Here is a 15,122-nt window from a genome sequence, read left to right as displayed (position 1 = left end):
CCCTGGGGCACGGGGGCGGGTTGCTCGGGTGCTTTGGGGGTGGTGCGATGGCAGACCGAGAGGGGGGCGTGGGGTCCCCCAAAGTGTAGGGACACCGTTCGGAACTGACACTGAAAGTCTAATCCCAGCAACACTGGGGCGCACAATTGGGGAAGGACGAATAATTTGAAGTGGGTGACCGTTACACCCTGTACTTCCAGCGTGGTGACGCAATACCCCTTTATCCCGGTCGAGTGCAACCTTGTCGCTAATGAGATCCTCTGGGTAGTGGGGATAATGTCAAGTCCCCAACGGAGGGCCAGATCTGGCTGGATAAAACTGTCAGTTGACCCAGAGTGAAATAAGCAATTGGTGTAGTGTCCATGCACTTTAATCAGTTCCATTGCTCTGGCGAGGGGATGAGAGCATTGCTGGTTTAGTGTTATTGAAGCAGTTGACAGGGGAGTTCCGCGTGATGACGTCACGCAACGGGATGACGTCACGCAACGGGATGACGTCACGCAACGGGATGACGTCACGCAACGGGATGACGTCACGCAACGGGATGACGCCACGCAACGGGATGACGCCACGCAACGGGATGACGTCACGCAACGGGATGACGTCACGCAACGGGATGACGTCACGCAACGGGATGACGTCACGCAACGGGATGACGTCACGCAACGGGATGACGTAATAGACGTAGTCAATGCTGGAGGAGCAGGTTGGAGGACCTCCCGGAAGTGCTGTTGTGGCGGCGTTGGCGGATGAAAGGTAAGTAGTGGGGTTTGTAGTTGCTCGTCGTTGGCAGTGGGTAGGTTGTCGGTCACGGCGGTCGGGCCCCGGCGGTCGTCAGCGATGGATGCTAGGGTGAGTACCTGGTTGGCCGTGGCGGGTCCCCAGTCGGTCGTGGTGGCCGCATCGGCGGCAGCGTAGGCAGCGGCAGTAGCGTTGGCCGCGGGGGTGGCTGTGGAGGCGGCAGCAACAGCGGTAGTGTCGGCCCCGGGGGTGGCTGTGGCGGCGGCAGCAGCAGCGGTTGCCACAGTCGGGACCGAGGCCGGGTCGAGTGTTCTGCACGGGGGCGAGAGGCGGGCCAACACCATGGTTGAGGGAGGGCTGCCCCTTCCAGGTTCGGCGTCTCCGTGACGTCAGGCGTTGCCGTGCAGGGGAGCCCTTGCTCTCATTGGATGAGAGCTCTGGGGAAGAAGAGTTTGAATGTGATAGTGGCGGTTGGGCTTCACACGAGGCACTGTGTTTGCCGGAGGCCATTTTAGACCTACAGACTGCAGCAAAGTGGCCTTTTTTAAGGCACTTCTGGCACCTGGCTTTTCTTGCCGGGCCCTGGGACCTGCTGTGCTTGTCCCTCCCGCAGAAATAACATTTTGGGTTTGCAGGGGGCAGTGTAGCAGCAGCCGACAGGCCGTCAGTATCTCGGGGGATGGTAGGGTAGAAGGGCACTCTACTCACTTCAGAACGAGGGGTCCATTCCCTAGAGAACTCGGTGGACTTTAAGGCTGCATCCTCCATTGTGATTGCAATCCGGGCCACGTCCTCTAGTTTTTCTACCCCTTGTTCGAGCAAGCGCAGCTTCACTTCGTTCGATCGGAGCCCGGCCACATAGGCATCCCAGATGAGATCGTTTGTGATCTCGGCAGCAGTTTTGTCCACAGTTACAGTCCTTGCCCAACGCCTTTAATACTTGTAAATATGCCCTGCTGGACTCGCCGGGCTGTTGCTTCCTCGACGCAAGCACGAGCTGGGCATGAACTCTGTTCACCGTTGATCATACAGTTCTTTCAGTACCTTTATGGCTGCGATGTAAGTGGTCTCATCCTGGATGTTCTCGTAGACTCTCAAGGACACCATAGACAGCAATGCTGTTAGACGCTGGTTATCCTCCTCTACCTGAATGAATCTCAGAAAGTTTTCAAAGTTCAGCAGCCAGAACTTAAAGGCTTTGAAGGCTGTAGCTGACTGTGGGTCGATATCAAGTTTTTCTGGCCGAGTTAGACGCTCCATCCCTTTAAAAAAAAAATTATTTTTGCTAATAAAATTGTAGAGCTCATCGAAAGAATCAAAGACTTGTTGATCCAAACCAAGGCTTTTATTAGTAAAAGACAGGAGCTCTTCACAGGTGGCCGACCAGTCCGGAATGATCCGACCTGGCTAGGGACACAACCCTTTAAGGCCCAAACAGTAGGCGTGGCTTAGCTCTCAGCCAATCGCTGTAAGCACAGTCTAGATACTGTAACTATATACACTATATACATTGGTGATAGATCTGTACTATCACATGCTCCTCTAGCAACTCCATAGCCTCATCATTGACAATTGATTCCAACATCTTCCCCACCACTGATGCCTATAGTTTCCTTACTACTGACTCCTTTTCTTCTTAACCAGTGGTGTGATATGTACAATTCTCCATTCCTCTGGAACCATGACTGAATCCATTGATTCCTGGAAGATCATTACCAATGCATTCCATCCAGTCCAGGAGACTTATTTACTCTTAGACCATTTAGCTTCCCAAGTACCTTCTCTCTTGTGATCTTGACAGCACTCAATTCACTTCCCAGAGATTCTCGAGATTCCAGTAAGCCACTGTGACAGAGTCATAGATATGTTTTTGGGAGATACATTGGGGCAGGTCACATACAAACACTTTAAAACAGATTTTATTTAAAGTACTGGAGCTCAGCTCATGCTAGACAGGCCAAATCCAAGGGCCTTTGCAAAAGCTTTGGAGAGTGTTGTTTAAAAAAGGCAACAGATGAAAGAACTCATCGGAGCCGCAGGCTGTCTGGAGTGGAAATTGCTGTACTAAGAGGGTCATGTGGTTTTCCAAGCAGAGAGTAAAACAGGCTTTTTTTTGGTGAGAGAGAGAATTCAGTTCTGCAGGGGTACACTCAGCAGCAACAGCTTTCTAGAAAAACCCCATTTGGAAGATGGGTTGTGAGTGCTTAGTTCAGCCTGGTCAAAGCCCTTGTGGTTCATGCAAGAGGAGAGGGCTGGCTGCGTAATGTTTCAATTGAAATAAGAGAAACAAAAAGGAACTCTGTAATGACCTGAAAGAAAGATATTATCATCTGGAAAACCCTGAGGGGGCAAGTTTCTTCAGCAAGACACTGATTAGAAGGGATCAGTTTGCGTCCTGGAACAACAAATCTCTCTCTGAATACTGACAAGAACCTTCCTGAGGTTAACCATTTACCTTTCAAGCACCAAAGCTTGGTGAACTTCATAAGTGTTAAATTCTGTGCACAGTATAAGAATTGCCTACAACCAGAAAACTTGGAAGAATGAGAAGTGAGATTGGACTGTGAATCAAAGAATTTTTCTGAACTTACGTACACACATTACATACATCAGCGCTTAGAATTAGAAGGGGGTTAAGCTTGGTTAGTTAAGTTAATAGTGATAAGTTAAAGTGTGATTCTGTTTTCATGTTTCAAGATAATTAAAAGCAACTTTTGTTTAAGTAACCATTTGTCTTGGTGAATATCTATTGCTGCTGGGTTTTGGGGTCCTCTGGGCTCGTAACACTACTAATGCCTTCTACCATAAAGACTGATCCAAAATATTCATTCGATTCTTCAGCCATCTCCTTGTTTCTCATTACAAGCCCTCCAGTGTCATTTTCTAATGGTCTTAAAGTCTACTCTTGCCTCTCTTTTGCTTTTTTTAAGTTATTTGCTATCCTCTTTTCCTTCCTAATCACCTTTGTCGCCTTCTGTTTTTAAACATTTCCCAGCCCTCGATGGTCCCACCAATTTTTGGATCCTTCTATGTCCTCTCTTTCGCTTTTACTTTGGCTTTAACTTCCCTCATCAGCCATAATTGTCTCATTTTCCCATTCACAACTTTCTTTCCTTTTGGTCTGTGCCTGTCCTGCTCTTTCCTCATTTCTTACACAAACTCCAGCCATTGCTGATCCTGCAGTCTTCCCCATTACTGTGTCGTTCCCCCCCCCAGCTGACTTTGGCCAGTTCCTCTCTCATGCGACTGTAATTTCCTTTACTCCACTGAAATATTGACACATCAGACTTTAGCCTTTCCATTTCAAATTTCACAGTGAACCCAATCACATTGTGATCATAGCCTCCTAAGGGTTCCTTAACCTTAAACTCTCTAATCACCTCTGGTTTATTTGATAGTACCCAATCCAAAACAGCCGATCCCCTGGAGGCCTCATCAGCAAGCTACTCCAAGAAACCATTTCATAGGCATTCCACAAACTCTCCCTCCTGGGATCCCATACTGACCTGACCTTCCCAATCTACTTTCATATTAAAATCACCCCACTTGCCTTTTTTATTTCCGGTTGTATTTTGTAGTGCATATCCTGGCTGCTGTTTGGGGGCCTGTCTATAACTGCCATTAGTGTCCTTTTACCTTTACCATTCCTTAACTCAACCCATAAGGATTCTACCTCTGTCACTTCTTTCCAATGATTTGATATTGTTGTTTACCTGCAGAGCCACGCCACCCCCTCTGCCTACCCTTCCAATACACTGTGAATCCTAGAACGTTCAGCTCCCAATGACATCCTTTACCCATGACTCAGTAATGGCCACAATATCGTACCCTCTCACCTATAGCTGTACAGCAAGATCATCTACCGTGTTTCTAATGCTGCGTGCATTTAAGTAGAATACCCTGAGATCAGATTTTGTATGTGCTGTGTCTGTTATCCCTTTGACTACAATTTTGTCCCATTACCTGCTTGTAATCCTTGCTGCAGACTATTCTTGGTTTATTTGTATTTTTCTCTTCATCAGCTGACACTCTGGTTCCTACCCCCCTACAAAATTTGTTTAAATCTTCCTTAACAGCCACATTAAACTTGCCTGTCAGGATATTGGACCCCTTTGGGTTTAGGTGTAGTCCATCCTTTTTGTATAGGTCATACCTTCCCCAAAAGAGATCCCAGTGATCCAAGAATCTAAAGCCCTGCCCTCTGCACCAGTTTCTCACAGCAATGGGGTGGGAGGGATCTTCTCTGCCACTATTATGGTGCTATTGACCTCCGATTCAATGCTTTACAGCCACCATACCACACTATGATGCAGCTGTCCAAGACACACGATAGAGTTCCTAGAGAAAGTTGACATGATGGTGGCCGGTCGCCTTGCCCATCTCAGTCTTCTCAGGAAGTGCAGTTGCTGTTGCACCTTCCTGACAAGTGAAGAGAAGTTTTGTATCCAGGATAGATCACTTGTTAAGTGGACTTCAAAGAACTTGGTGCTCTCTACTCCCCACTACCGAGCTATTAATGCGTAAAGTAGGGTGGTCGTCACTGGTCCTCTTGAAGTCCACAGTCATCTCCTTTGACTTATCCATATTGAGACTCCAGTTGTTATTCTCATACCATTTTACAAAATTTACCTCCTCTTGGCAAGGCATAGTTAATGCAACACTGTTACAGCACCAGCAGCGGGGGTTCAAATCCAGCGCTGTCTGTAATGGGTTTCCTCTAGGTTCTTCGGTTTCTTCCCACCTTTCAATATGTCCTGAGATTGTAGTCAATTGGGTGTAATTGGGCGGCAGGGGAGCATGGGGCAAAGGACCTGCTACCGTACCTTATGTCTAAATTTAACATTTTTATTTAAAATTCCTATCATTCTGGCTGATGAGGCCAATTACTGTTGTATCATCTGCGAACTTGATGACACTGCTAGATTTTGATCCGGCATTGCAGTCGTGGGTCAGTAGCTTGTACAGGAGCAGGTTGAGCACACAGTCCTCAGGTGCCCCAATGTTCATCATGATTTTCAACGTTCTGCTGCCAACTCGGACAGACTGTGATCTTTCCGTTAGAAGGTCCAGAATCCAGTTCCAGAGAGGGGCGTTGAGTCCCAGTGAGGAAAATTTCTCTACCAGCCGCTAGGGAATAATTGTATTAAACGTTGAGTTGAAGTCAATAAACAGCAGCCTGCCGTACGAGGGGTCATTCTACAGGCGTTATTGAACATTTCATGTTTTTTTTGTGAGGAAAGGAATATTATTGATGGTTTAGGATGTTATGTCTCAAAAGTCAGGGTTATTGGATTAGAAATATCAATCTGAAGTCATCGCAATCTATGGAGACACAAGATACCGGAACTGCTGAGGAATTGAGTCAAGCAGCATGTATGGATAGCAGGTGGATGTAACTGGGGATTGGGGGGGGATGGGGGAGAATGGGAGGACCGCAGGTGGATTGGAACGTGGGAGCTACTTCAAATTGGAAAATTCATTGTTTAAATGACTGGGTGTAGATTACCCAAATAGAGTACAAGGTACTTGTTTCTCTAGTTTTCATTGAGCCTTGCCCTGGCAGAGAATAAACATGGGTTGGATGGGAAAGGAAAAGGGAGTTATCCCTTGTTTCATCTGGTTCCCTCTGCCCTTCACCTCCCCTCTAATGATTTCCATTATCACCTTCCTTATCAGAATCCCAGTACTGGCAGTTTTGGTGTTCCCACATTACCCTCCAAGTAATTGCCTCCAAAATACAAATGTGCTGGAGAACCTCAGCAAGTCACGCAGCACCCATAGGAAGTAAAAGGTAACCAACATTTCAGGCCTGGGCTTTTTGAATATCATACCGTAAAGCTTTCCACAAGTCTCAATTTATTGGCACTGGGAGAATTTGAAGGAAGGAGAGAAAAGCTGCCCAGGTCAGAGACAGGCAGGAACAAAGGATTGAACGAATGGCTGAGACAAACTGGCTGAGTGAGGGCACAACAGCAGATGGGAGTGAGCAAGAGAGGGCAAGGTGGCAGAGTGGCTAGAGAGAGCAACAATAGGGACAGGGTGCAGAGGACTGATAATGAGAGCTCTACTCGACCTGTGTAAGCTGTGCAAAGCCTTGGGGCCAGTCTTTCTCTGTATATGGATCCGATGGATATGCTTGAATCGGAGATCGGTCACCATGACGATAAATCTGTGAAAACAAGTCACAGTTAATAAAATCTATCTGATTTAATATCAGTTTACCATAGCTTAATCCTAGTCCAAATAAGAGCAAGCATTCAAGAGGAAGGGAGCAAGACAGAGGAAAAGTCAGTCTAACCGGGGTAACACCATCAAGGCCTTTGAACATTCAGTCCCAAAGGGCTTCTCTTGTCACTGAGTGTAGGCTAACCATGATGAATATCCCAATAGGATTTTCATGCCTTCGCTTCCCATCTTTAACTTGAAATTCTCTTCCTGCTCAACTTAAGCGTGAGGAGGTTATGAGAGATAGGTTATAAAGGAATTGGGAATTACATTGCTGGAACAGCCAGAGTAGTTGTAGTAGGGATCATATATATGAACTGAAAGGATATGCAGGTATTTTAAATAATTTGTTTCTGAATTTACTGGTAATAGCAAGAATGGTTTGAATGTTTCTTGTACGTTTATGAATGACTTCCAACCTCTTCCATTTTCTAGAGTTCATGGACAGAGCAGTTTCCAAACCAGACTGTGATGCATCAATAAAAATTGAAAACAGCCACATTTTCTTAGGCTTCTGAGGAAGTATAGTTGTTGCTGTACTTTCTTGGTCAAGATGTCAACGTGGTTGGGCCAAGATGGGTTGTTCGTGACAATCACTCAGAAACCTGAAGCTCTTCACCATCTCCATCTCAGCACTGCTGATATAGATCAGGGTATATCTGCCCAGCCAGCTTCCCATCCAAATTTCCTGAAGTTAGTGACAGCTCCCTCATTTTGCTGATATCAGGGAAGAGCTTGTTGCCCTGAAACATAACACCAGGGTCTCTTTCTCCTTCCTGTGTACCATTGTGTCATTGATCCAGTATGCAATAAAGTACAGGAGGATCCCTTACTAATGAATGTGCATAGGGATTATCTCCAAATAATAAAACTGAGGACTTGGATAAGATTGCTGCACCTGTGGGACATAAGGGATTGCTGTATACTTTGTGAAACAGATATGTGGCTTACCCCAACTCTGGACTTGGCCCTTCAGCCCAAAGGTTTCTCCAAAGATTGCATGGACCAAATGGTGTCCTCAGGAAAACAAAGAGGTGACATGTCTTCTTCACAGTTCACCTCTCGTGGTAATCTGGTCAGTCCCATGGCTGCTCCCCTCATCTGGAATATGGTGCCAAGGTGTTCACCCTTCTACCTCCTGTGATAATTCACCTCCTTTTTTCTGACTGTAGTCTATATCCCCTACAGGTGGATGTTAAGCTAGCACCGGAGGACCTTGACACCATGATCAACAAACATGTCATACGGTGTATCCCAATGACTTCTCAGCCATCGAAGGGACTTCAATCAGGCTAGCTTGAGGGTACTCCCAAACTCCCAGCAGCACACCACCTGCAACACTAGGGGAACGATCACTCTCAACCACTGCTACACTATTCTATATCCATACAACCACCTGGCTTGGCTTCTTCCTCCTGTATGTAAGCAGAACCTAAAGCACTGTACCAAGCTGGTCTGGGGAGGTAGAAGGGAGGCATCGTTACTGTTTGGAGTCAACATATTAAAGGACATGGCAGCAGATCTGAATGAGTATGTCACAGTTGCCTTTGAATTAAATCAGGAAATGTGTGGATGATGGTGTTCCTACTAAGACTATTTCAGTGTGCCCCAACCACAAGCCATAGGTGAACCAAGAGGTCCACAACCTGTTGGAGCAGATCTGTAGCATCCATAACAGGCAATTCAGAAAGTTGGAGTCTCAGACATTGCAATGAAATTCTACCATTTGAATTTGGCACCTTTGAGCAGGATTTAATAGGTTGGCAAATTACAGTTTTTTAAAAATGTTATTTTAATGCTTGGATTATGTCTGGCTGGGAGTTTAGTACACCATGTCCTGGCTACAATTCATGCCACAAAGAGAGATGCATCCTATACACTGGGACACTGCAAAAAGCAAGTTATAAGGTGGACCTGAACTTTACTCTCAAGTTAGTTAAGTCATGAAGATCAATCTGCTGTAGTTTAGCAAATTTTGGCCAGAAGTCAAATTACTGAGAGATATATATGGCATGGCTTGTATGCTATCACATCCTACAAGGCAAAATGAGATAGTATCATTAACCATAAAACATCTCTTCTGGAGGAGCTCAATGCCTTCCATGCACACTTCAAAAGGGAAAAAAACAATGATCCACCCTCAACCCGGTGACTCTGTGTTTCCATTTTCTGAGGTTGACACAGAAAGAACCTTCAGGAGGTGAATCGTCAGAAAGCATCTGGCCTAGACCATATACAGGGCTGTGCAGACCAACTGGCTGAGCTTGTGCAGACGTTTTTAACTTCTTGTGCTACAGTCCAAGGTCCCGACCTACTTCATGAAGAGCAAGGTGACCTGCCTCATGGCCATTGGTCTGTGGCACTTGCACCTTTGTGAAGGACCTGGACCCTCTTCAATTCACCTATCATAACGACGTCAATGGCAATGCCTTCTCGCTGGGCCTTCACTCTGCATTAGATCACTTGAACCACAGGAACGCCTATGTCAGGCTGTTGTTCATGAACTTAAGGCTCAATGTTTAACATCACCATACCAGAAAAACTTAATAATCAAACTCAGAAAGTTAAGACTCTGTCTTTCCCTTTGATATTGAATCCTTGATGTCCTTATCAGGAGACCTCAATTAGTGCTAATTGGCAACATCATCTCCTCCTCACTGACATTCAACATAGGGTGTAATTAGAGGATTAAAAATAGATCTTTTGGTTTAAAATGGAGTTATCAGCTCACATTCCTCAAACTGAGCAGCCATGTTAACTGAGAAGATAAGCAAGATTAAGTCCCGATTCAAGACAAAGGAATGTGACGTGATAAAATAAATTTGGTCATCAATGCGAGATTCGTCTTTTAGTAAAAGATTCAAGACAAAGGAATGTGACGTGATAAAATAAATTTGGTCATCAATGCGAGATTCGTCTTTTACTAAATATGTATCAGTTTTGAGAGTTATAGTCAATTAGTACGTGTAGATTAGGAATGAAGCACAGGCTTCATGATTATATAAACTGTTATGTTATGGCTAGTCATTGGCTAGTAAAGGCACGGGCTGCCCCGTCCCCTGATGACACTGCTCCCCTGTGACCTAAATGTCAAGCCACCTCCCCCTTCCCTGCACTTCCCTAGCTTGGATTTGGTCCAGCTCAAGTCTTCTGTACAATAAAGTCTATCATTCCCCTCAGTCTTTGTCCTTGTGGTTATTGGGGCAACTGGTAGTGACCATTAATTTATTTTACAGTAAATTTTTAATGTCTCCGGTAATGGAGAAGTTGCTGTGCGAGAGGTGGATCCCCAAGTCCCGGGTGCATCGGAACTCTTTGAACAGTGGATCTGTTGTTCCAACAAATTCCTTGAGGTCGCTGCTGGAGTGGTCGACTCGGAAGAGAAGAGGCTGAAGGTTCTACAGGCAAGAGTCGGCCAGAGGGCTTTCAAGGCCATCAGAAGCTGCGTGACCTACACCGAGGCGATGGCTAAGCTATAGACACTATACAAGCCAAAAATCAACGAGGTCTACTCTCGCTACGTCCTGGTGTCTAGAAAGCAGCAGCCTGGTGAGTCGGTAGAGGAATTCGACCAAGCCCTGTTCACACTGGGAAAAGACTGTTTGGGGAACTCCACGGTCCCTGTGCCAGGGGCCCAGTGTGTGGAAGACCTGGTCCAGGACACTTGCTTGTCAGAGTGGAGGTCGGACTATATCCAACAATGTCTCCTCGAGGAGGATCAACTACCACTGAAACGGGCGATCCAATTGGCCAGGACTTCAGACTCAGCCCAGCACCAAGTGGATCGCAGGCAGAAACGGGCCTACTCAGTACACACTGCTGCGAGGGCCGCCACCCTGGGAGTCGGCGTCGGGGATGGCTGACCCGACCGCAGCTGCAGTGATGCCGGGATCTATGAGATGCCACCTCTGTGGGCAGGCAAGACATCCATGACATCTCTGCCCCGCGAAAGGAGCTACCTCCTCGGGCTGTGGGAAAAAGGGCCATCATCAATGGGTCTGTAGGTCAGAGCTTTATCCCAAAGTAGCGCGGCATGTATGGCTGAGGAGCTTCTGGTGCCAGCTCCGTGCGCGGTAAGGGGGCGCCATCTTATTCGCTGCCGCCCCCATCCTCTACGTAGCGGCAGCCCTCTTCGATGACATCAGTTCTGCCCCCGATGATGCCACTTCCACCTTCTTCATCAACATTGGCAGCATAGTCAACATGGAGGCCACCATCTTGGACATCGGGCCTCCCCATCGACAACGAAGATGATTCCCCCATCCTGCCATCGATCACCTTGATCTAAGCGAGCCCTCATCCAATCACGAATTCCATGATGCAGATCAAGGTGAACGGGCACAAGTTGAACTGCCTCTTTTCATACTGGCAGTACCGAAAGATTTATCCACCCCAAGGTAGCCCATAGGCTCTCGATCCCCATATGGCCGATGACCAGATCCATGTCGATGGCAGCGAAAGACCAGTGGACTTGTATCCGGGGTTACATCTGGTGACCATTGTGTCATTGATCCAGTATGCAATAAAGTACAGGAGGATCCCTTACTAATGAATGTGCATAGGGATTATCTCCAAGTCCTCAGTTTTATTATTTGGGGTTACATCATGTGGCATCTCTGACGGTGGAGGGGAATGTTATAATGACTTTTTGTTGTTGGTCATGCCCCAGCTCTGCGCACTGATCCTCCTGGGCCTTGACTTCCAGAGTCAGTTCAAGAGTGTGACGATGGCATTCGGGGGGTCCCCAACCGCCGCTCACCATTTGCAATCCATAGGTTATGGGACCCCCCCCCCTCCTAACTGAGCACCCAGCCTCTGGCACCGACCTGCAATCTCACCACCCTGCGAGTGGCCCCTCCGTCAATATTTGCGAACTTCACCCCGGATTGTAAACCGATCGCCACCAAGAGCAGGTGCTACAGGGCTGAGGATACGGCGTTCATCTGGGCTGAGGTTCAGCGACTCTTGGCAGAGGGGATCATAGCCCCTAGCTCCAGCCCCTGGAGGACACAGGTCCTCGTGGTCAGAGGGGCAGGCAAGTTCGGATGGGGATTGACTATAGTCAAACCATCAACCGCTTCACCCAGTTGGACGCATACCCTTTACTCCGGATAGCCAACTTGATCAACAAGGTCGCACAATACAGGGTCTTTTCGACCATTGACCTCAAGTCAGCTTATCTTCCATTTCTCCTTCGCCTGAGCGACTGGCTCTACATGGGGTTCGAGGCCGACGGCAAACTTTTTCACTTCCTTCGGGTGCCTTTCGGTGTTACTAATGATGTCTCTGCTTTTCAGAGGGTTATGGATCGGATGGTGGAGGAGCGCAAGCTGACGGCGACGTTCCCATGCCTTGACAATGTCACCTCAAACACCCTAAAGGTGCTGAAGAGGGCTGTTTTCCTATTATGCACAATGGGTGCCCAATTATACCAATAAAGTTCACCCCCTGATTAAGTCCACAACCTTCCCGTTATCGGCAGAAGCTCAAGCTGCCTTCTATCAGATCCGAGGAGACATCGCAAAGGCCACGATGCTGCTGTGGACAAGTCCGTCCCGTTTCAAGTGGAGAGCGATGCCTCTGAATTCTCACTGGCCGCCACACTCAACTAGGCAGGGAGGACAGTAGCATTTTTCTCCCTCACCCTGCACGGTCCCAAGGTATGACACTCCTCAGTCGAGAAGTAGACACAAGCGATCGTTAAGGCAGTGCGCCATTGGCGACATTACCTGGCCGGTAAACGGTTTACCCTGCTGACAGACCAGAGGGATGTGGCCTTCATGTTTAATACTAAACAGCGGGGTAAAATAAAAAATGACAAGATTCTTAGGTAGAGGATCGAGCTCTCCACCTATAATTATGGCATCTTGTACCGTACCAGGTAAACTCAACGATTCCTCAGATGCCCTAACACGGGGGACATGCATCAGCATGCATCTCAACTGCCTCCAGGCCCTCCATGACAGTCTGCGCCACCCCGGAGTCACAGGTTGTACCACTTTATCAAGACTCGGAACTTTCCGTACTCCATTGAGGACATCAGGTCCATGACTAGATGCTGCCAGATCTGCGCTGAATGTAAGCCGCAGTTCTACCGACCCGAACAGGCACATCTTATTAAAGCCACATGCCCTTTTGAACAGCTCAGTGTCGATTTCAAGGGTCCCCTTCCCACTGCAAATAGGAATGCCTACTTCCTGACGGTGGTGGACGAGTTCTCCAGGTTCCCCTTTACTATTCCCTGCCTGGATATGACCTCGGCAATGGTAATCAAGGCACTGCACAGCATCTTCACTCTGTTCGGGTACCTCGATTATATCCACAGCAATCAGGGGTCCTCGTTCATGAGTGAGGAACTGTGACAGTACTTCTTGGCCAGAGGCATAGGCACCAGCAGGACCATCAGCTATAACCCCAGGGGTAATGGCCAGGTGGAAAGGGAGAATGCCACTGTCTGGAAGATGGTGCTCCTGGCCCTTAGGTCCAAGAACATGCCGGTGTCCCGCTGGCAGGACGTTCTGCCAGAAGCGCTCCACACCATCTGATTGCTCCTGTGCACCGCAACTAACACCACCCTGCCTGAACGCTTGTTTGCTTTCCCTAGGAGATCGTGAATGGTTCCTCCATTCCTCCTTGGCTGGCAACCCCAGGGCCGGTCCTACTACGGAGACACGCGAGGGGCCATAAGATGGATCCACTGGTGGAAGCGGTCCACCTCATACATGCCAACCATCAATATGCATTTGTGAGATACCCTGACGGCCACGAGGACACTGTGCCTATCCGAGTTCTGGCAAGGACTGGAGATCTCGAAACTGCCCTGTCCACCACCAACCATCCCTGGAGCAGACCACCCCACACGTACTCAATACTAGAGGGCGAGCCACTGGCTCTCCTCTCCAGGAGTCGGTCCCCTGGGAGACATCAAAGCCCCCGGGAGTCCTCAGTCATCAGACAGATTTCCCCACCCCTGCTCCCCCCCACCGTGACAGCTTACCCTCCCAATCAGCAGAGCATGGACACCTGCCCCCCCCACCACCCCGTCGGTCCCGCAGAAGGAGGAAGTCACTGGTGCGACTGAACCTCTAGTTAGACAGATTTTTTTTTGTGTGGTTTCCACCTCTGGAAAAAGGTGGGGGGGGAGGGGGTTCGGTTTAAAAATGAAGGGGGTGAATGCAATGATATGGATTGTACATCATCATTGGCTGGTTAAAAGCATGGGCTGACCCACCCCCTGATGACACTCTCCCCTGGACTCCTCAGGCAATGTTCATGCAGAGTTTGGACACTGTCTTTGTGATCTTGGAGGGTTTCTCCCAGGTGGTCCTGTTTCCTCAACATTTCAGAGATGTGTAGTTTGGCAGACTAATTGCTCAATGTAAACTGCCTTTTTTTTTTAATAGGAGAGGGGCAGAATCTTGGAAGAGTTGACAAGAATGTAGGGAGAATAAAAACTTAAGATCATCCCAAGCCTTATCCATGTCTAGCTTCCTGTAGCTTATTTAAATATCTTGCACCTTCTCTCTTGATTACATAGACTCCAGCAGCTTGCTTACAGGTGTGAAGCTTGCAGACCCATAGTTGTTCGCTTTAGGTCTTCCTTCTTTCTTGAGTAATGGAGACACATTTGCAGTTTAAAATCTGGCGATACTTCCTACAGTTCCGAGTTTAGAAACAAGGTGGCTCAGAGATTTTTGAAGCCGTTACCCTTAAAACCCTGGGTCCAGTCCTTTGGTTCCTGGCAATTTGTCTGCATTTTGTTGCATCAGCTTTTCCAATGCCTTGGTCCTTACTTACAAGTTCTTCAGTGCCATTTGATAATACCCTGACAGATAACTGTGGGGCGGTGGCATCAATAACCTGCATTTATGGAATACCTGATGAAGGTTATACATGATGGAACCAAATGTAACAGCAAATAGTCAGGGCCATAATGCATGCAATTTGGAGTACATTATTCAGAAGAGCTGGAATAAAACTTGTATCTTGATGGGTCAGAGAAGCAAACCTAGCTGATGGTAAAATGTAGAGCCAATATGGACTCTATGGTCAAACAGCGTCTTTCTATGCTGTTAACATACAGTGATCCTGAACTATCTCTCATTATTTCATAAATACATTTTAAACTCAGAAAAATTCACATCCTATTTTTGGAG

At 47.5% G+C, this 15,122-nt stretch overlaps 1 protein-coding gene across 1 annotated transcript in view; it reads right to left on the bottom strand.

The window, feature by feature from the left end:
• The window catches only part of LOC138741244 (prostatic acid phosphatase-like), a 74,304-nt gene that overhangs the window by 50,249 nt on the left and 8,933 nt on the right, over positions 1 to 15,122 (bottom strand). The window contains exon 2 of the mRNA XM_069895005.1: positions 6,815 to 6,910. Within this exon, the coding sequence (XP_069751106.1) occupies positions 6,815 to 6,910 (96 nt within the window). The remainder of the gene's footprint in view (positions 1 to 6,814; positions 6,911 to 15,122) is intronic.

The sequence above is a fragment of the Narcine bancroftii genome, chromosome 1 (assembly GCF_036971445.1).
Source record: "Narcine bancroftii isolate sNarBan1 chromosome 1, sNarBan1.hap1, whole genome shotgun sequence".
NCBI lineage: Eukaryota > Metazoa > Chordata > Chondrichthyes > Torpediniformes > Narcinidae > Narcine > Narcine bancroftii.
This window is presented reverse-complemented; position numbering and strand designations above follow the sequence as displayed.